The sequence below is a fragment of the Pseudopodoces humilis genome, chromosome 8 (assembly GCF_049639895.1).
Source record: "Pseudopodoces humilis isolate 2021_Gansu_Grassland_sample_001 chromosome 8, ASM4963989v1, whole genome shotgun sequence".
Lineage (NCBI taxonomy): Eukaryota > Metazoa > Chordata > Aves > Passeriformes > Paridae > Pseudopodoces > Pseudopodoces humilis.
The window spans coordinates 29705749-29728951 of record NC_142207.1 but is presented as its reverse complement, the minus strand read 5'-3'; the positions used below and the strand labels follow the sequence as shown (position 1 = coordinate 29728951).

Sequence of the window (23203 nt, the reverse complement as noted above, 5' to 3'; positions counted from 1 at the left end):
GGTGGTTAACTTCAAAGAGATAGGAGTAAACTGGAATATGTTTAATACACCTGTATACTGTGGCCTTGTAAGTAGATGTACTGAGGATTTATGGGTCAGATGCTAAGGAAAAAAGCCATTGAGAGTCTGAGCCTCTCTAGACACTTTATTTACAGGAGCTATTGAAAGGCAAATTCTCTTCATTTTTATTTTAGAGAAAAACAGGGTTTTTAAAGTCAGCTCAAGGGTTTCAGGTGATGTAGTAGCCCAGGAGGTAGGCACAGAGAAGCACTGTATTTATGGAGAAACAGAGAGAGCCTCGAGCCACGATTGGAAAACTTCCTTCCAGGCAACTTGGGCATAATGGGGCACAGCAAGGGTCACCTGAAGAACCAGCCCAAGCACCGTGCTTGGGAGTACCTTTTTGGAGAATCTCCCAAGACTGCCTCATGCTGCTCCAGCTAAGGAAGCACCAGAGGATCTATCCTGGCTGGCAAATGTACCTGAGGGGCATTCCCACTGTCCTGCTCCAAGTGCTGCCTGGCAGGCAGAGCTCTGGGCAGGAGACTGGTGACTGATGCAGACGCCAGTGCAGGGCTGGGCTGTCCCCTGCTGCTGCCACGGGCAGGGTTAGGAGTGCTGCCTCCCTCACACCTCGCTGTGTCTGCCTCTCACCACAGCCTGTGCAGTATAAACTGCAGCAGTCTAATGGAAATGGAACAATTCCCAAATAAGAAGCCAGCCCTGGTTCTTTTTCTTTTTTTTTTTTTTCTTTTTCTCCCAGAACAAAAATTGAAAACATTCTTTGAAATGAGTTTTGTTATGAGACTTACCTTGACATCGACCCAAAGACATGACTTCAATTTTCTCCTGTTTCTGGCATGATGCCTCTTTGATTTGACATGCATTATCATAAGATTTCCCATCGGAAGCACAAAGAGGATTGAAGTTGGTTTGAGAACAGTCAATGTTGCACACACACCTGAAAAGATACAGAAAGAGAAAAAAGAAGAGGCTAATATGAGAAACTTTTTTCAAGACATCATAAATACATCTCAGAAATACAAGTGTTTATATTATCCTGACTGTACAATGCAAATCAACATAATGGAAGTGGAAAGTTCTGTCAAGAGGTCATTTGTATTTCTCGATGGAAATGAGATGCAGGGAGAGAGAAGCAGCATATAAAAGCAAGCAAAAAGAAAGATAAAAGAAGTGTATTTTATGTGGAAAACTGTACCACAGCATTACCACTTGTAATCTCCTGTAAACCGAAGAGATATTCAGATAAATAAAGCAAGCTGCTGAGCCCTCCTGCAAACTAAAGGAGACACAAAATTCTCCTCTATTCAGGTACTGCCCATTGTATGTAATACCATATAAATGTGGGTTTATATAAATTTATGATTTAATTCTGAAAATAATTACAGCACCTAGAGGCACTCTGATTAACAAGAACAGTAAGAGAAGATGTGATACTGAAGCCTCACTTCACCCCACTGGGATAAAACCACCTGCCATGACTGAGAGCAGGGATGAGACCATACTCTGTGCCTTGGGCTGGTGGGATGTCCCCAGCTCTTGGACACAGAGAAGCTGCTCACTATTAAAAGCAGGAGAATGCTGTTTTAGGGAAGACTTTGTACACGCTTTCTGAAGCACTTGGATAAGTCACCAAGCAAAAAGCCTTACCCAGGTGTCACCCAGGAAGGTCCCCTGACCTGGTGTTGTGCTCTGTGCGGGGTGAAGGCTCCCATGTCCAAGAGCACAGTGTGGGCAAATGCTGGTAGGGCAGTGGTGGCCCCATCCTCAGATTGCTTAGGGCCATCTCCAGAGACTCCAGAACTCAGCTTGTGAGCTCCTGGGCTGCCCTGTGATGTGAACCAGAGCATGGGGAAGTATTCACTTCCAAAGTCTGCTCTGGATTTGAGCTAACGCACTAACGTGGACACATCCTGATCCCAGCAAGCCTTGCCATTGCTTCTAAGATGGAGAAACCTAATTATTTCCATCGACAGCAGGCTGCAGACTCTTTTCTTTAGGTTTCTCCTATTTCATTATCATTAGCAACATCAGACACCCTTGGGCATCGGCAGGGGAAAGGCACGCTAATCTTCTGTCCCCCAACTGTGCCGTGTAACAGACAGCTCAGCCTCAGCAAACCCAACGTGATCTTGCTTGGGGACAAAGCCAGAGGTCTAACCTGGCAGCTGCTCCAGCTCTTCTGAGCATGTAATTGTGCCCATGCTGCTATCTAAACTCTTCCTGGCTCCTTCTGACATTAAGGCAGAGTAATGCGATTGATGCTCCATCTCCAGCCCACTGGTAGTGCTGAGCCTCGCAGCGCCAGCTCCGCAGCTCTCCCTTCGGAAAGCTAAGTAATGGAAATGCCAGGCCTCCAGCCTCGCTGTTTGATTTAAGGAAGTGTTTAAAAGTCAGTCCACCTCCCATTTGCAGCAGACATCTGGACACCTTTGACTACTGGAGGTGTAGAGGGATATACACAAAACTTTGGTGGAAAGAGGAAGAAGGAAATTAGAGTGTGTGGGGCAGATCTCTCCATGACCCCATTTGGCTTCTGGCTTCCAGGAATGTGCCCAGGGTGATGGAAAACAGTGGAACCAGTAGTTGTCTTCTTTTAGAGTTTGTTTTTTTTTTACCCTGGGTAGGTCTATCTACCCCAAATGTTCACGAAATACAGAAAACTTCAGTTCAAAAAGAGGCCAGTGGTGAAAAGCTGTGGTTATAAATTAAATTACATGATTTCATAACTCGAAGAAAAGCATCTAGCTCTCTGTGTGTAGCAATTTCCCCACACTGATAAACATACAGAATATAAGAAAAAAATTCCAGTGCATTTCCCAAGAATCTCCTTATCAGCAGAATAAGAATGTTCTGCTCCACTGAAATATTAACCATCATCATTTCTTCCTGCAGCCATTTCCAGCTTCCCACCTTAGTCAAACTCACTTCATTAGGAAACATTTACTGCTCAAGTAATAGCAATTCTTTCCACGTAGCTCCACCATTTGCATTTCAGATGGGACACAATCAGCCATATGCTCCTTTTTTTTTGGTAATAAACCAGCTAAGAAACAGCTTCACTTCTCTACATTTTGCTACAGAAAAATGAGTGAAGGTTAATATATATTATGTTTCAAGTCAAGAGAAAATTAAGCCAACGGGAAAATTACAACAAAGGGGTGCTCTTTAGGGGAAACCTCTGCAACTTTGGATGCAATTTCAGAAATACCTAGGGGATGCAGGAACCTATGCTCAGACACTTTAGAGACATATTTTTAAAGGTGTTTAAATGCTTAAAGATGCATGCAACCGCTTTGTGTGGGATTTTTGGCATCTCAGAGACCTATCTCCCGCTGATTTCAAAGACCGCTTCAGAGCCCACTGGGCATTTATTTACATCTTCTGATACCTTCCAAAACAGAAAGACCCAAAATTACTTTCCTGACCTCTTCCAGCAAAACTGAGAAGAGAACCAAGGTTTTTCTGTACCCCATTCTAAAATTTCCACCATGACACCAGCCTTTCTTTCCAAGCAAACCTCAGCAGCAGCTGCAGGAAGAGGAAGCGCCACGGGAGCACCACGAATGACACGCTGCTTGTTCCGGGGGCAGATCACTCTTGTGCCAGGGAGAGCAGAAAGGGACACCCCCAGGATGACACCATGTGCTCCAAAGCCTTATAGGATCTCCTGTGTGAAGCCTGATTTTCAAGGCCAGCTAGAGGGATGCTGAAAAAAACACCAAACTTGTCACCCCGACCTCCCTGCTGCAAGGATCTGTGCATCATCCACCCCCTGCACAGTTTTCAGCAGACAACTTCTAGCTTGCATCCACAGTTTATTACTGCTTTTTTGCACTTTTATACTCAAATCCTACTTTAAGGCTGCACAATTAAGTCGACATCAAATATATGTCAGGAAGTGCGAAAGGTAGGATTGCATCAGGAAGATTAATGCTCCTGTGTTGCTGACTCTTTAATTTATAGTGCTCCTCTTATCAGGGAAAATGACGGTATTCCAACACATTTTTTTCAAACTGGAGGAAGCAACACTCTGCCATTTGGACCCTGCTGCCAACTTCCAGAAGGTTAAATTACAGGGAAAGAGGTGAGGCATGTACTCCAAACGTGTGTGTCCAGGCAATACCTCAGACTTAAGTGGGACCCACCAGTGAGGCAATAAATACACCATGAACAGCACTTAATGCATTTCATTGAATGAAAACCTGCAAAGGTGCCTTCACTTCTTGCAGCATTATCAAATGCAAGAGTGGGACTCTCTTGTGTTAAACAAGAACCAAACTGTGACATCCCTGCTTGGCTCAGGGGGTGTATGTTAGGTGAGCGTACCAATGGTGTTATTTTCTGGGCACACAGAGTACCTCCAGCTGTTGTGGGACACAGAAGCCCCATAACCTGAAGAGAGCCTCCCCCTAACACCTGTCATGCACAGGGCTGGCAGCACCCATCCCACTGCCAGGGATGTGCCCCATGGGCTGGCTGTCTGCCCGCAGCTTCCCACTCCCTGAGGCACCCCAGTATGCCTTCAGTTTTAAGTAATTTGATCATCTGAGCATGTTATCATCCTGCCTATGACTTCTGGTTATAGTTCTATCCATAAATCCATTTGCTTTCTGCGTTCCTAAGTGTAGCACTGAAGAAAGCCTGGCAATAGAAAGGCTGACTGAGCATTCCTGGGGCTCAAGACACCGTGGGAAGGTCAGTGAGGTCTCCTAAGGGGTCACAGAATGAAACTGTACCCAAGAGCATACACAGAATACCTGTGTAAGATTTCACCATGCCTTCTGCAGTCAGAAAGGCAGCTTTAAAAGCCTCTGTGAGGAAGGAGAGCCTCCAAGATGTCAGCAGATACCCTGCAGCTCCTCTGAGAAAGGAAGAAATGCTGTTCCACAGGACCTTTTCATCTTCAAGTAATGAAGGGCTCATATGTTAATTGATTAAAATTTGGGCTGCCACCATAAACAATCATTAAGCAAGGCTCATTTTCTTATGTCTTCCAGGTCATTGTGACAGTCTCCAATGAGTTCCCATTCTTTTATACGCTTTATTTTATTCCATTTCATTTTGCATGATGATAATCACAGAGGAGCTGAACATCCAGCAGTCTGTGTGGTTACTTTGGTGATCGTGGAAGCAGAAAACACCAAAGCAAACTGAAAAGACTGTTGAAGGGGCAAGCCTGGGCACCTCCTGAGGGGATTTTGGGCTAACTCCCCATGGTGGATCTTGCAACAAGGATGTTGCTGGACCCTGTCGTGAGAATGTCACACCCAGGATGAACCAGAAAGTGTCTGCAGGCAGAGGTAAGATGCAGGAGAGGCCCAGGAGGATGCCTGGGGGAGAGCTGGCAGAGCTGAGCTTAGCCTGAGGCAGGTGAGACGCTGACAGGCACCTCCCTGTGCCTCACTGCCGACTTGTGGGGCGTGTGTTGCTGCACTCTGCTCTGCGAGCTCTGGGAGCTTCTGTCAAGGCAGGAACTGCAAAGAGGGTGCTCAGCAGCACAAGGGAACCCATGGGCATTTTGGGATTTCACCTGTTTATCCTGCTTCTTCCCTCCCCAGGGGAATGAGAGAAGAGCACAAAGAACTCCTTTCCAGCCTGGATCCTGATCATGAAGAAATGCTGCCCAGCCCTCAGTCTGGTCTATGTGCCAGCAGTGATGGTGATGTGCTGCACCAGGCTGCTTGGCCAAGCTGGAAAAGCCAGCTTGGCTTTCTGCTGAATCAGTCTCCACAAAAAATTAATGGGGTCAGTAAACCAGGCATGTGTGAGTGCACAATCTCCAAACACCCCATGTTTCTGCAAATAACATATGGTATTATTTTCTGGGCACAGAGAGTACCTTTGCCTGCAGAGAGCAAGCTACTGAAGAGAGGATTCATGGCTATGAAGGACTGTCCTGGAAGGAGGAACTGCATTTTAAGGAGGAGTCTCAATGAAATGAGAGAATGGTTCATTGCCCATGAAGGGTAGGAGAATCCTATAATTCTATTTCCTTAGTTCATGAATAGAATGTAATCATTAGTGACACAGCAATGACAAAAAGAAAGGCACTCCATGCTTTATCTTTACTCCTAAGACAACTATTTAGTCTTTGTTTCCAGCAATGTATTACTGAAAAATGATTTTATAAAAATTACTATGCAATATCTGCATGTAGCATGAGGAAGGTTTCCTATGTAGCTCTGATGGGAAGCAAGGAGGATAAATGAGACAGTGCTTCCAGAAGAGTGGTTTCACTGGGAACAGATGCAGGCACATTTCTGTCAGAGTGAGATGGCAATGGCAGTTCTTCCTCATTCAGCATCTTTTAATTAGCCCTCTGCTGTTTGGAAACCTGAGAGCATTGTTGGTACTACCTCTGTTTATTAAAGATTCATATTCAGACTTTGCTGGCCGTGGGTCATTTGCTTTTTGGAACCAGAGCAACAGAAAATTGTGCCTGAGATATCTGAAAGAGAAGTACTTAATGAAATGACTAACGTCTTCAGCCAAGTGTCTAGTTGATTACAGGGTCCAAACAGCAGAACAGCAATAAATCTGCCACAAAGAGAATTGTCAGTCAAGAAAAAAGGCATAAAACCAAAGAGACAGGGAGGCAAGAGCTAAAAATGTGAAAATGCAAATCTAGTGTTATTTTTACTAGTCAGAGCTCTGATATTTGAGCGCATATGCTAATTTGGTCAAGTGTGAGATCCCACCATGTCTCAAAGAGCACTACTTTACAGGGAAGGTGAAGTTCCACTCTGCAATAATTTTAAATGTTGTATATTTTCTCCAAGGAAAAAAAAAAAAAAAAAAAAAGCAGTGAAAACCCCTGAAAACCACTACAACATTTTTCAGCATAAAGAAGCCCAAAGCCTTTCCTTTGCCATGAAACAGTATAAACAGTATATAAATAAAAACATAGTTGTTGTACATTTATGATGTTTCCACCAGAGATATTTCTTATCTTCCTCTGCTCTGAGTAGAAAATGGTGATCAGAAACTCAAATTTCTGGATGTCAGCACAGACTTCTCCAAGCCCCCTGCCCCTGTGAGCAGGACATTAAATGCCCATTTAAAGCAAATCTGGCAGTATATGCCTGCATAAAGAGCCTGGCAATCAGTCCCAAATGCCTTCTCTATCATTTGGATTCCTGCAAGGTTTTTCTTTCTGGTACACAGGGCATCTTTGTTGACATTACCAGCAGGCAAGCTGAAATGAAGCCAGGCTTAACATCACGCCTCGACACTGGAACAGGCATTGTAGCACGGTTCAGCCGCGTGTCGGGAGGCTGGTGGGAGCCCTCATTTACCCAGGCAGCTTTGGGGGCGTTCAGTGCCTCAACACAACATCAACAACATCATGCAGAGACATTTGAACGAGCTCTGGGCAGGGGCTGGGCAAGGTGAACCTCAGGTAGCTTGCTCAGAGCAGCCTTGTTCAGACACACAGCCGGTGACAGCCCTTCACTGGGGGGCAGTGACAGGTCACCTCTGTACCCACCTCGGCACAGCACCCACCCACAAAGCCAGCTGCACGCACAGGCAGCAAAACTGGAGTGCTGCAGGTGGCTTGGACACACCTCTGTTTTGATGTGAGCGTCAAAAGGACCACACAAATCCGAGCCTCTGCCCCTCAGCCCACCTCCAAGCACCACTGAGCTTCACAGTGATTTACAGCCCCACAGCAGCACTGCTGCTGCACCCCTTGAACAGAGAGGCAAGGTGCTGACACGCTCGGTGCAGAGCCTCCAGGGACTTCTGGCAGCCTGGCCAAACTCAGGTACCCACAGTGGTCTCTGCAGCACAGCCCATGAGGACGGCACCCAGAACTGCCTGGCATCATTGCCTGGTTTGGCATGCACTGAACATCATATATATGCTGACATACATATATAGAAAACATACTCAGAATGCACGCTGGCACACAGTGTTTTACACTTTCTATGAATCATACCCTACAACCTGTCTGTGCTTGCAGGAGACTGAAATCCTATCACTGCACTCTTAAGAACATCATTAAGAGGCTTAAAGAATAGAGATTCTGCGTGTCTCCTTCAAAACAAATTTTGCTGTAATTTTTGAGGTTGATGCAAAACTTTAGCTGCAGTGCCGAACAATAAACAATACATATTTTATAATGGCAGCATAAAAATAGCACGCAATATTTCTTTCCTGGGCCTGCTAGTGCTTCTCTTCTGTTTTAAGATCACAAGAGAAGAAAAGCATGGCTTATTTTGTGTGCCTTCCATTCAATGTTTGTTATTTATTTATCTAATTTATTTTTCCTTTTTGTTCTTTGCAGCCCTGCCTCTGCACTAAGGGCTTTAGCATGCCTACTTTGCATGGTGGCTTCCCTGGGATATTTTACCTATTTCAACTGTTCAAATGTTTATCTTCACCAGGACTAAAAGGAGAAAAGCTTGATTCCCTCAGGGTGATGCAATGTTTCTGCATGGCATTTCAATAGCATCCTGTTATTCAAACAATTAGAAATCACAGAGACCATGCACAGAATTATCAGCATACTGCATGGAGATTTTTATTATTATGTAGTGCCTAATGAAAATGATTTGAAGGACCCCAAAGCATCATAACAGAAGGAAGCGCTGAATAATCAGGTGATTTTTTTTTTTTTTTACTACAAGGGCCCAAAATATTGTTTACTGGACATATGTCAAGCTAAAATTCACTAAAGTGGTGAATATATTTACTGATGGCCTTCCTTGCATACCAAATGGAACACACTCTGGGAATGTAGCTGGAGACAGAGGCAGGAGCTCGGGCTACAGCTGCCACACTGCTGCTGCTGCACAGCAGGGATGGACTGGCAGTGCTTTAAAGTACACATGGGCTTTTCAGAGCATGCTTTGCATGGCAGCTCATGAAGGATGTTCCAAAACCATGGGCTGCTCCTGGAGACACCTTGCTGTGCAGCTGTGAGCAGAGCTCAGTGAGGAGCTGGTCTCATGCTCCTCCAGTTTTCAAGAAGTCATCCTGGAGGCTGCAGCTCATAAAAAAAATCTTTAATCTGCAGTGCAAGACACTGCAACTTGAGTCCTAATTCCCCTTTCATTTTTGACCTGTAACTTTTTGCACTAAATTTTTGACAAAAAACATTACAATCTTCACCTTTGCCTCCTTTTTACAATTCACAGGACCAATTATAGTATGACCTTCACCTGGCTTCCCAATGCCTCTGGTGCCCTCAACAGTACATTGAATTGTGTGCTAACAACTTTAGGGCAAAATAAATGTCTCTCTTTTATTTTTTTTTTAATTTTTTTTTTTGTCCTTCTAAATATCATTCTTATTTAAAAGATACTAAGTTGTGTAAAGCGGTTTTTGCTACCTAGGATGCTTTAAAGCCAAACAGGGAATCACAAGGCTGATGACTAGGTTTGAAGAGTCATGGAAAAGCCCTCATGCTAGCTGTGTGACCAGGGAGGAAAATTCCAGTTCTGTGCACAGGCCAATTCAAGTGTCTGGAGGTGCCTAATGGGTAAAGTTTGTTTAGAACTCATAGAATAAAATAAATGCCTTTCTATGGTTTGCCTACCCCTGGTGTCCTTCACGTCCCTGTGGTCTGTGCTAAAACAAAGCTTTGCAGACTGTTTCTGTCTCTGTAAACATTTGAGGCTGTCCTTCGTGAACGGTTTATTGCTGTGTGCCTCACACTGCTGATACTGTTCACTCAAGCCAGCAGAATAATGAAAATTGCTTCCACAAATCCCACAGTTTCACCCTGGACTGAACAACCAGTGGGAAAATTGCAACATCCAGTGGGAAGCATGGGATACTACAAACACGTGTGCCTCCCGCCTCCTCAGGGATTCAATATTCTGAGATGGAGGAGACCCACAAAAATCACCTTAAATAAATGGCCCATGCAGAGATTGGACCCAGAACCTTGGTGTTATTAGCACCACACCCTAACCAGGGGTTCCTGCCTGAGGCAGCACCACCTGAACTGGCCACATATCCCAGGATACCCAGCTTGGTCAGCTGTCTTCAACCACAAAACAAAATCCAGGCTGCTATTCAATGCAATTTTAGGAGGATACTTCCAGGCTTTCCTTCAGGCATTGTGTGCACCTCCTGCACAGGCAGAAATAAGGCAGTGAAATGAGATCTCAGCCCATAGGTATGAGCCTGGGACCCAACAAATCACTGCATTTGCAAGAAGGAAGGGTGCAGTAGTGACCCTCTTTTCCTCAGAGCAGTCAGGTCTGTAGGTAAAAGCTGCTGTACAAAACTAGGCACTCCTGCTGGCTCTGCCTCGTTTGCTGCCTCGTGATGACCACGGTGGCTGGCTGCTTTTGGGATCAGGCCCCAAGGGACAGTACTGATGCCAGGGAGAGGAAGACAGACAAATGACTGCAATGTGCCATCTCAAGGATATGTCCTTGCCAGCAAACTAAAGGGATGAGAGTAACCTTCTTCAGGGCTGGCACACAGATGAGTGGAATCCACCTGCAGCTCCCTGAAAGGAGCAAGTGCTGTGCACTGGTCAGGACATGTGTCCCTGGAGCACCCGGGATGCTCCACTGGGGACAGCTCCCTTACAAAATGGGCAGGCTGAGACACAGCAATTAAATCTGTTCGTCTGGGGACATCTCACACAGGCTTTTAGCTGCAGCCTACACGGGGGAAGGGACTGGGGCAGGACATGGGCTCTGTGGGGAAGGGACACCTGCCACTCTGCAGGGGCTGTGAGAGCTGAGGTCAGCCCTGTGCGTCAGCTCCTACTGAGTTTTCCTCAGGCTCATATTTAATGCATGGGATGTATTTTTAATGGTTTAGATGTGTGAACAAACCGTGGCCTTGATGTTCCTACATGGGTGTGTGAAGGAGCCTCTGACCTTCTGCAATGGATGCAGTTCTATTTTAATAGTTACATAAAGTGGGATGGAAGAGATGAAGCATTCTATTAAGACATTTGATAACAAATTGGTAAGTGCTTTCCCAGTGTTTTACATAGTTATTCTCTCTGCTGATCTATTTAGCCAACACATGTAATTCTGAGCTACAAAGTTGTATTCCTGCTTTCGTAAACATACTTACATAAAACTCAATAACAACACAGTCTATTTATTGCTAAAACGCTAGTAGGAAATTGGAAAAGGTATAAATACAATTCATTGCTGGTGATCTCCTGCCCCCTGAAGGCACTGTAAGGCTCCAAATCTTGCTCAGTTCACAGCATCATAAAACCGAAGCAATAAATGTCACTCCTTTCTTGATTGCGCATTAGGCCAATCGGCTTTTTATTGCGACTAAATAGGCCGTCAGGAAGGCAGCGCTCACTTTACTGCTGGGGGATGACTTTGCCTAAATGGGGGGCCAGGGAGGGAGGAAAGCTTACTTTTAAATAACAAGGCTAAGAGAAAACAGGGGGGAAAGAAAGGTGCAAAAGCACGTCGCTCTGCAAGGCCTTTGCACTCGCTCTTTCATGCTGTAATGCCTTGATGTACGCGGACGATTATGTGTCAATGCACATTAATATCTGATGTGCATTACCATATTATCATCCCTTATGTGCACTTTCACAGGCTGGTGAGCCCAGGCTCTCCCAGCCGGGGGGTTACACAGCCAGCATCACCGTGGGGGTACCAGCGGAGCCCGCACAGCTCCGGGGAGCGCCCATGCACAGTGCTGCCCTTGCAGGGCCCCAAGGGACCCTCCTGTGTCCCTCCCACTCAGCAGCAGGAGCTGGGTGATCTTCACAACCCCCTGTGTTACAGCAGGAGCACAGAACAGACTGCCAAAGCTGTTCCTCCGAGTGTAAATAGAGGAATGTGCTCAGAAGGCTGGGACACTTTCCTAGCCAGGACTGAAAACCACAGTCATAGCTGGCAGCAGAGGAGTTAAAAAAAAAAAAAAATCCCCAATCCTGGGTTCATTTGCTCCCCTGTTGATCTGGGCACATGAAATGGTGGCTCTCCACCAAGCTGTCACATGTACATGCTGTATGCAGACACTTCCTGGAAAGAGAGAGGGATGCTGCTGCCGCACACAATACTGAGCCACACACGTGCACCCTCCTTGTGACAGGTCCTGGTCGGTGTCAACGCAGTCCCACGGCCACACCACATCCTCCAGCTGCCCCTGCCAAACCTTTAATGCACCTGCTCATGCTGGGTGAGCCATTCCAGCCTCCCAAACAGGCAGAGGGAAGGCACGAGAGGACAACTTCCCTTCCACCCTTGGGTAGCGACCCCAAAATCCTCCCTGAGCCTTTGAACGTGGGCAGCCACGGCAGCTCCTCCCCACTCTTCAGCAAACAGCCAACTGGACTAATTGCAAGTCAGCTTTACATTTCCTCCCCTTGCACAGCCCTTTGTCCCTCCAGCCTTCTCTGCCATGACCAGCCATCCCTCCATGCCTCCCATCCACACACACACACACACATAGATAGGTGTCCTAGCCATGGAAACCTGACAGGAAAATTGGTCTGTGCTGAGCCACGCTTTTAAAATTATTGCAGCTTTTTCCCCCCAACTCTAATGTTGACAGACTGCTAATTGCAAAGACAAATGATGACTCTGACTCTTACAAGCCTTCCTCCCCTTGAATTTCAGAAAAATTTGTCTTGCTCCTACAAGAACATGGCATGATAAGACACGAAAACCCCCAAAATCTCAGAAATTACTTTTGGCTTTTCACAAATCAATATTTCCTCTGAAGCAACTGAAGCAGTCAGTAAGGCAAATTCTGCTTTTATCATGACAATTTCCAAGTTATTCCTTTGCACTGTAAGACTGACAGAGCATTTGCACTCCAGCTGAGTTTGTTCTCCCTTCTGCCAGCAAAAGGCTCCACAGGCTACCAAGAAGTTACTCCATAATTATCAAACTGGGAGAGAACTTTGTTTCACTGAAGTCAGTGGGATAACTTTCATTGACTTCCCTAAGTTGGAAGTTCACCTTCTGAACTGAAAATCAAATTTGGGTGAGCATCTGAAAAGAGGAGCACAAGGGAAAAAACAAAAAAAACTTTAAGCTTTATGACTGTGTAAAGTATTATTCCCTGGACACACAACAGATTTTGCTGTAGTTGCAAAAGGTAAAAAATGTCATTTTTATTACAAACCCAAATGTTAGGGATTCTAGTTTTTGGATAAGAGATGGATGTGTCGTATAGGGTCCTTAAAAACCTGCTTGGGTGAGTAGTACAGAGGGAATACAATGTGGGTTTGCATTTATCTGAGAACATTTAGAGCCGTGATATATAGTCTACATGACAGACTTCCTCGATGTATAGAGAAAATATAGCCAATTTCTTTGTGTAGGCAGAATTATTTACCAGAGTGTTCCAAAGTGTATTGGTAATAAAACACTATGAAGTATAAGTAACTCCAGACAATCTTGGCTTATGTTAAAACAAGTTTTTTGGTTTTTTTTAAGTATGTTATTAAGAAAATAAATCCCAAGAATCTGGAAAGGCAAGACTTACTCAAAAGAACACAAGCCTCTGAAGGATTGTGTTGACTCAATGGATAGAAAGGTCAAATTCTCCCAACCATCATCCTAAAGGAGTTGGGAATCAGTCTCATTTCAAAATTAAATAGGCTATTTTGGCACAGGATGAAGGATGCAGAGATGGTAAAGTGATTCTGTGAAACTCGCTTGACTGAGAGAAATGGCTGGTTTTAACTAAGCCCAAATAATACATATGCAGAGTAAAACAATTTCACCAGATGGCAAAACAAGCCATCATTTTTCCAAGCATTAACTTTCTAGCCAGGCCTGTAGCAGTGCAATCAGTTCAGAAACACAAGGTGCTCCTTCCCTCATCCTCCTCTGGAGAACTGGACCATAGGCTCTTCTTGGGGCTGCTGAAGATTAAGTCAATGGCTTTTTCCATACCCTTCCTGCCTCCTTCTGCAGACTCCTTCTGAGAAAGAGGAAAACCACCTATTTTTGGCTTGATTTAGGGTCTTTCTGAAGTCTGTGGGGATCTCTCCCTGTTTATGTTTGGGAACAAAGTCACTTTTACACCTAGGCCAGTTTAGGTTGAAACTGCCCTCTGAAAGAGTCCTAAAATATCTCAGCAGCTTGCCACAGGGAAACCTGACAGGAACCATGGCATTCATGCAATGCTTACCTTATTTCCTGACCCCAACATGATGTCTAGACACTGCTTTCTAATAAGCCAAATCTTTCACCTAAGCTGGAGCTGCTGCAATGTTGTTCTTGTTTGTGCTGTGGACAGCAATTCAAGCTAAAATTTTGTATTTTGCTGTTTTTCCCAATTTTGTGTCTGTTCATATGGCTTTTTTTCCCATTCCCAAATGAAAAAACATGGCTGGGCTCTCTCTTCAGCTCTCATACTCCAGGCAGCAGGATCTGGCTGACCAGCCTCCTATAAAAGCCTCCAGCCTGCTCACTCCTTAGAGCAGGCATCATAATGAAAATGTAACATACAGATGGGTAGGCATCATCTTGCTTTTTCTAACATTCCTCATGTTTTGTCTTCCATTGCAAATGCTTCATTGACTAATTTCCAGTTGCTTAGGCTACATTTTTTTCAGTATTGCTGACTCTTAACCCACTGAAGGGTGTCTCTACACTTATCTCAACAGTCTCCCTGGAAGTCAGCTGCTTTCCTTTTGTTTCAAAATATTTTACCCTTGAACATGCACCAAATGAAACTTTACCAGGTAACAAACAGTGTCAGAAGTGGGCTGGTTTCTGGGCAGGCACTGCAGGCAGCTCTGCTATCAGGTTGGGGCTAAGATAAGGGACATGTGTGTGAGAGGGTGCCTTGGTCATCTGCTGCTGTGCACTGCAGGGATTGTACTCCAGGGCCTTTACTTCCCTCTGCAAACCCTTGCCTGGACTCCTATTAGACATGACTACTAAGCTCCATGTGAGAATTTATGCAGCAGCAGCTTCACTTCATGCCTTAGGTATGATCTCAAGTTAAGCAGAGATTTAAGTTTTTGCAGAATTGTGTATTTTTAATGATTTGATTCCATTCCTGTGCTTATTTGAGCACAAGTCCAACATGTATGTGTAAGTGCTATGCCTAGCTATGAACAAAGATTACTTTTTCACTGGAAGATAACGGAAAGCAGCAGAAAACCCTGATATATCTACTGTATAATGCCTGGGACGTTGCAGATGTTAAAGCAGCTCGTTGTTTCTGCATCTGGAACAAGTAGGTCACACATAGTTATTATACACACTGCTGAACACGAAGCAGCCAATACCCGTGTAATGTATGTGAGACTTCAAACTACCTTTTAGTACTTTATAGCAGTACAGCATCTTGTTTGCAAATGCTCTGCTTGAGAGCAACTGATGGAAGGGGGAAGGGACCCAAAGCTGACTGACCTAATTGCTGCATGGATCGAGAAGCTGGCAAAATCATTAGTTTCTTTTATATGGTTTTTTTTTTCCTATACTATAATCAAGATAAATATTGATTGCTGGGGCAGTATTGATTGCAGGGGTGGCTGCAGATGGCAGCTGCATGATTTGCACAGATACCTCCCATATACAGAGCCACTTATTTGCATGAGAATGAGGTTTCACCCTCCTCACATGCTTCTGGCTGCTCACTTGCCTTATAGGAGCATTTACCCAAACGAAATGTACAGTGATTAGCAGTAAAATATGAAATGAGGGACTGAAAGAGTTAATCTTTGTAACACCTTTTTGTGCATGTGCCTGTGTGCTGTGGCTAAGTGGAGTTTGTTGTCCCAGCTGTGGGGACAGAGGCACAGGACACGGGGACCTGCTGTAATTGTGCTGCAGTGCCACAGCAAAACCAGCTCCTTCCTCCAGGCATCCTGGATGCCTCCCTGCAAGCTCCCAGCTTGGGGTCATCAGTGACCCTGAAGAATGGCTTCAGCATCTTCTCCTGAGCTGAACCTGCCCCCTGGGATCCTTGGAATGGGAATGGGAAAGGCTCCTCCAGTGTGGGCCAGGCTTGTGAGGAGGGAAGGAAGCCTCCACGAGCACAGTGCCTACTGCAGAGCGTGATACGCCACTCCCAGCCAAGGAGGAGTCCTTGGGTGAGAGGGAGCAAGCTGCAGGAAGCAGCAGGGGCGTTCAGGCACTTTTTACCACTGGTGCCAACCCTCGAATGGCTCGTTTCAGGGCTAGGCACCTCCTGCCAGGGACCTGCTGCCTCTCTCCTTCACCTGCAGCCTCCAGCAGGGAGCAAAGGGAAGGCAGAGGAGAACTCTGGAGGCTTCCTCATCTCCTTGGAGGCTGCCAGGGTGTAGGGGAAGCTCTCTCTGAGCACCCCACACACTGCTGTGTGTCTTTCCTTCCAGCTAGCAACCTGCATCTTATTTTGGGTGGTGCTGCTCACTTCCACTGCTGCTGGCTGACCTGCTGATAATGGAAATCAAAGGGAAATTTATGCATATTTAACCCCAATTCATAATTTTGATTTTGATTAACTCTGCAAGTCAGAGGTTTGCAGGCTTTAATCTTGTTTTAAGAAAATACTCCTGGTCCCCTCCACTGTCAGCATTTTCCAACTGGAAACTCAACCAAAGAATCTTTCTTATTTATCTCCTTCCACTTTGAACAAACAGCTGCCCAGTATTTATCCAAGCCATGGTTTGTCCAGTGTAGGGAGTGCTCTTATTTCCTCAGTGGCCCATAAGGAGGAGATAATGGTGGAACCCAGGTTTCTGACACTAAGCCACTCCAGCAGAGAGCAGGCACTCCATTTGGTGAGCACTATTTATGTACAGTGAGTGTTTCATAGATGCTTTTTGGAAGATCTGAGCAATACACCACGGTTCAAAACGTTACGCCTCATTCTTCAATTCCCTTTAAGTATATCTCTGGGGGTGTTATGTTGAGTAGCCCTGTCTTACAAAATCAATTATTCCTTAGCCAGCTCAGAAATAAAACCCAAAGCAAGCAACACCAAATGTCTGATTTACCAATAGATTGCAACCCCGTGCTAAAGAGCGTAGCCACTGCCCTGCTTTAAATATTCATGAAGCCCACTGGTGCAAAATGCATTAAAGGTGGGAATAATGCCAGTAATACATGATCCTCTTAGTGACAAGAAGCTTTCACATATTAAAGCAGCAAGATGTTAAAGACTTTCAAGTGAACAGTCTTTGTTTTTAACTTGGAGAAAGAGATTCACTAATGGAATGCCAAATTGCATTCACTCTCACGATACTTGACTGCAGAATAGGATAATAACACATGTGTGCTTCTGCATGCCATGGAAAACCTGTTATTACAGAGGTTTCTCTCCTGCCTTTTCTCTGTACTTTCCAGAAAATGCTCAGACAAATCTTACCCCTTCAAGTAATCTTCTGTGTGCCAACCCCCCATTAGAATCCCAGGAGTCTAGCCATTAACAGATTGGTTTTACGCAAATAAAAAGATTTAAAAATAATGGTGACACAGTACAATAGCACAATTTAGATGAGTGACAACTGGCAATGAATAACCAAGGGGAAAAAAAAAATAAAAAAAAGACAAAAGGAGTTAAACTGGAGATAACGGTCTGCAAAATATAGGCTGTGACAATGCTGAAGAATGTCAATTGTCACTTTAAATCATCAGCAGCCCAACCACATCTGCTACCACACCTGTGCTCTCTTTTCTGATCTACTCTGGCACCCTAGAAACAGTAGGTGAACAGCCAGCCTTGCATCTCCAGCTCTCTGAAGTCTGGCTCTGCTACCAGCCTGCATTCCTCTTACCTGGAATGGATCAGGCACTGACCCTGCACCCTCAAACCGCTCCTGACTGAAAGGGATTCGCTGCTGGTGCTGGGATCAAAATCCTGTCATAACGGGACCCAGGACCACCAGGAACTGCTGACCCCATTTGGACTTCACAAACCTCATCAGTCAGGTGAGAGAGCTAAAGGAGCCCTGCTCGCATCTGATACTTCATCCACATAAAAACAGTGAACAAATAATAAATTGGCATTTCTTGGCAAGCAGTATGGGGCAATATGTGCCCCTGGTGCCAAACATGAAAATTCAACTAACATATATTTGAAAGAGGGATTTACAACCTCCACATATAGTCCACTTTTATCCTAGAAATAAGAATAATGAAAAGCTGAGAGCCAGAAGGCTCATTGTTTAGGAAGATGCTTACCCAAGACAAATCAGGGGCCAAGGACAGGAAAACAGAGCTCTGTTACGGCATATGAAGTTGCTTACTTCAAAGCAGACCTTTCACAGGCTTTACATGGGGTTTGGGTTTTTGGATGGGAATCAGCTCTCCAGCCTCCTAACAGTTTGTCTGGGAGCATCTTCCCAGTGCCAGCCCTTCCCTGCCTCCTGCCCCTAGAAGCACCTTCCCCTGCAGAAAGAGCTCCTGTCAGTAAAGACCGAGCACCTCAGCTCCCACCATCATTATGCTGCTCTGTAAAAGCCAACTTGTTTCAACGGGGAGGAATTACATTGTGCAAAAGCTGCAGTGGGAACACTGGGCTAAGTTGGATCAGGCAGTTTTACCAAGCTATTTCTGGAAAAAAATAAACACTGCTACTCAGTGCTTATGATTAATAATGTTATCTTGTAGCTAATTTTATTCCTTGCCCCTCTCTTCTCCTGCCTTCCAATTTGGAAGCGCACTTAATTATGAAAACATGAGCACTAGACTGTGAATTTTGATATATTAATTTCACCATGGTTTTGTTTCTACACTGCACCACCAAAGCTCTCAAGGACAACCAGTCAAGGAGACAATGAAAATCATAACACCTGGGGTAATTTTCTTAAGCAAAGTCAACATTAGGCAATTTCTTACTCACAAATTTCATTACATTACTGAAACCTATAACCATGATGCACCTTGCTCCTGTTTTTCAACACCACAATTTCCTCTGATGACTGAAGCCAGAGTGAGGGCTCAGTGGTTGGTTTGCAGAGATTACCAATTACTAAGAGGCTGGCAAGACAAAACCAAAATGAGCACAAATGGATACCCATGACCATATTCTCGAGCTTCTTCACTCAACAGCAGAACTCCTAATTTCATGCCTGCCCATGGGTGCATGGATGCCTTGCCTGGGTAGGGTCAGCTGCCCAAGAGTGGGCAGAGCTATCGTTGTCACCATTCCCTTACTGACTCCTCCATTCTGATTCTCCACACTAGAGCTCTGGCCTCATGGTTTTACTGACACCTCACTGCCCAGTTTGCACATCCATTCTTTAGCTACCACTAGCCCACAGCTCCAGAAACACCAGCCAGGCAACAGCTCTGACATTTGCACGGTTATTTTGTTGTCCCCCTAAATCTGTTTTAGTTAGTTAGGGAGAAACATGAAGCGTGGCATTAGGGCAGAGTTAGAAATGTGAATAAGTGACCTTTCTGGTCTATTGGCTGCTCCAAAATCACAATGAAATGATTAGCTCAGAGTTGGCTTAATATAAGTTTGCATATATCCTAGACAAAATGAAAAATAAAAGTCTGAGTTGATAGAATTATTTCCCTTCAACTTAAGTAATTAAGGTTTAAAATAAAAAAAAACCTGAATGATTTTTGAAACCCTTTTTAAAAAATAAAAATTAAAAACATTTCCATTGAGAAAATGTCCAAATGTACACTCTCATCTTTTCAAGCAATTGAGGACAAGGTTTTCAACTCCAGCAAACTAGGAAAAAGCGAGACAGATTTCCCAGCCTTTCTAATGCCACACATGAATTAACATGATGATAATACTAATGATACTTTTTAACTGGGAAAGCTTTAGGTCAATTATTTTTCCCAATTCTATTTTTACTGAAGTATGAAGCTGTAAAACCCCAGATGGAATAACATAAGTTATAATGGCAACAAAATGGATAACTGTGTTTCTAAACTTGGTCTAAATTGTGCATGTTCCAAAATTATAAACCAGAGTGTTTTATATATTTTTTCAGAGTAATAACCACCTCAGTCACTTTGAGATGAATCTCTGGGTGCAGAAAATTGAGTACCTAACATTTGTAATGCTTTCCAAACCACAGTACCTTTAAATAATACAACATTCATTAAAATAGAAGAGTAGAGCAAATTACTGTACCAAACATCCTCTGCATCTTCATCGCACTCTGCCCCAAACTGGCAAATGTCACAGGTCGATGTCTCTTTTTGATTGGTTTCACCTGAGCCTTCATTGACTGTTTGATGGAAAGCAGAAGAATACACATTAGTAAAGACAGCACTGTAGCAAAGCACTCCTCTGTCTCTAGAGAAATCTATTCAGTGCATCAGCTTAACGCGCTGCTCACAAAGCCAACAGCCGGCCACCAGCGCTCCTGAGCGGGCCAGCACAGAGACCTCAGTGCTGGCCTGTGACAAATCCCCTCAATTACAGAGTTAAAAGGAAAACCAGAGAAAAAACCCTTCCTTTTCCCTCTCCCTTAAACAATGACCTCTTCAAGCTGCAGCCCAGGAAGGTCGTGTCCCCACTGAGCCTTACTGCTTTGTTCCCTGGGAAAATAACGGAGGGGCATTGATAGCATCACATGCTGCCTCGTGTCCTTTACCTGTGAAGGCCTTGAGATGGCCCCAAGGGGATGCTTTCCTCCAAAATGTTTTGAAATTACCTGCTGTGTGGTGCAATCTAGCCCACTCCAAAGGCAGAGCATTTTTCTCTGCGGAAGCACAGCTATGAGCCCCAAGGACTAGTTATCTCTGGCAGGGAAGATTTAGTGCTGTCCAGAGGAGAGGACAATCTCCAGCAGAGGTTAAACTTGAAACCAGGAGAAAGTCAATGCTCATGTCTGCAATTGTGTAAGGTTTGTACCTGGCCCGTAAGTCAAAAACAAGAAGGCACTAAAGGGAAAATAAAAATATGGGTGTAAGAGGACGGTGAAAAAACACTGACAGCTGAGACCACTAAGGTGGGCACCAAGAAGACGGTTTGTTAAAAGATCCAAAATAAACATTATCCATGTTTCTAGTGAAGTGTATAAACACCCTTTGATATCTTCTGAAAGACACCTCCCCCTAGCAAGACACCACACCTAGTGCTACCCCTCTGCCAGTTGCAGACTTACTAAACCAGCACAGACTTTGAGCACGCAGCAGCTCTGACTGATATTGTTATCTGCACCTACAGCCCCTGCAGTGCCATCTCTCTTGCATTTGGAGGCTTCTGCACACCTAGGGGCAGCCCCTCCAAGCTGGTGGACACGTTGGAGTGTGTTGATGGCCCCAGTGACACCCACTGGACAAATCATCTGCCTGATGTACATCCAGGTTGTTAGCAGAGGCTTTTGTGTCAGAGTGCTCTGACTTCGAATAAACTGCTTTTGTTATTTACTCAAAAAAGGACGAGAATCCCAGGCTTTCACAAAGCTGTTTAAGGAGAAAGGGCTCTTTGCCCCTAGAAGAGCAAGTGTGACCCCAATTCCTGTTTTTCAACAGACTTGCTTCCCTATCCTGGGCAAGTCAGGTAACCCCTGCCCTGCTTCCCACTATGTGATAGCAGGAATAATATAATTTCCTCCCAACAGTGAATGTTGAAACAAGTATATTAAAACATTGTGATATGCTTAGATAGTACGGTGATAGAAATCACAGAAATACCAAAGGTAGATGACTTATCTAAAATGCTTTTTTCCTGAGCCTGAATATAGTCAAAGGAAGTGTTGGTATTTTTAGGTATGGACTATGCTGCATCAATTTCTTATCAGTCATGCTTGAGAATTTAGGCTATATTAAAGAGAAAAAACTTCACCTATGAAAAGCACTTTATTATCTGATTATCCCAAAAGGAAAAGAAAAAAGGGAGTCTTGCTCTATTTGTATAAATTTGCTCACCTTTATATCCATAAAATTCATGTACAAAAAACCAAAGGAGAAACCAGGAAAAACACACACTGGATTTTTGTTCTACTGCATTGTCAGGCTTTACAGGGAGGGTCTTAGCTGTGGTTTTTCTGTTTCCTTAAATTTCTGTTTCCTGAGAAACTCTGTAGGCTCACATGTTATAAAAGCCAATGTAGGAGGGTGGACAAGGAGTGCAGGTGCCACATCCTCACACCATTAGCATCTCCACGTGCTGCCTGTGTGATTCTGGCCCCACGGCATCACCAGGCTCGTGATCCTCCCCACCTCCCTGCAGCTGCATCCAGGCCCGCAATGTTTCATTTACATTTTAAATATAGAAATCTCTTTTACTGAGGAGATAACTTTGACAGCCAATCGTGGCAGGGGATTTCCAGTGGTTAAGATATTAGGCAGGACATGTAATGAGTGGCTATGGGACCCACGGGCAGATGACTTCTTACGACAGCCAAGCATTCCTCACCTATCAGAAGCATGACAATTGCTCCAGTTCAGGAGGGTGAGAATATATACTTTATGGAATGGAGCTTTAATTTCTTTATTTTGTTATTCTGCAAATCACTTCCCTTGCATTTCCTTTTAATTTAAAACATATGCCCTGCTTTCTTCCTCCCTGTAATATTTCTATTCATAACTGCCCAGCACGTGTCGCTTAGCCGGGGACCTCACACGGTTCTACATCACAGAATAAGTGAAATAGCTACTTAAAACATTAAAAAAGGCATTTGAAACACTGAGCATGTTGAACAGAAGTAACTGATTTGAAGAAGATCATTCACTCTACAGCACACTGCAGCTCTGAATTTCTACTTGAAAATAATAGGTCACTCCTTCATATTTTTCTGAGGAAGCCCTGTGACCAGCTTTCCATAGTCAATGTGCACCTTGTCATCAAATGTGCAAATGTGCAGCAGTCCTTGCTAAAAAAGACAGCTGTTTATCTCCTGTTTATGCTCTTTCTCTTGTCAGTAACACAGATAACATTATTCTTTACATTTCTTTAAGGTGTGTTTTCTCTCCCTACACAAACATGCCCACTGGCATATGCACCCACACCCAGAACTGACACACACAGGGCTTGTTTTCTCCATGCTGTGCAGATAAGTGCTTTGATAAATCAGACATCTTACAACGAGTTATTTTCCCAATATTCCCTGCTGCTTTCTAGCTTGAGGACTAGTGGATGCTTATTTTCTAAGGTGACTCTTTCCTTTTTACCCCTCACTGCACTTGCTGATTTGCACTTCTTTTCTAACCCAACTGGAAAAAATTGTTAGCAAAAAATAATCTTGTTTCTGGATTCCTCTTCTAAAACAGAGAATGAATCTTCTTTTCTTGCATGTTAGGTACTTTCATATTAGCAACTATTGAGGTTTTAGCACCAAGGCCCTGCAGGAACATAGTAGGGCTCCAGG

The 23203-nt window shown here is 44.4% G+C and overlaps 1 protein-coding gene across 1 annotated transcript in view; it reads right to left on the bottom strand.

The window, feature by feature from the left end:
* TMEFF2 (transmembrane protein with EGF like and two follistatin like domains 2) overlaps nt 1-23203 on the bottom strand; it is a 122623-nt gene that overhangs the window by 30239 nt on the left and 69181 nt on the right. Inside the window, exons 5-6 of the mRNA XM_014259058.2 lie at nt 20017-20113; nt 813-961 (exon numbers count right to left, since the gene is read on the bottom strand). Of these exons, the coding sequence (XP_014114533.1) occupies nt 813-961; nt 20017-20113 (246 nt within the window). The remainder of the gene's footprint in view (nt 1-812; nt 962-20016; nt 20114-23203) is intronic.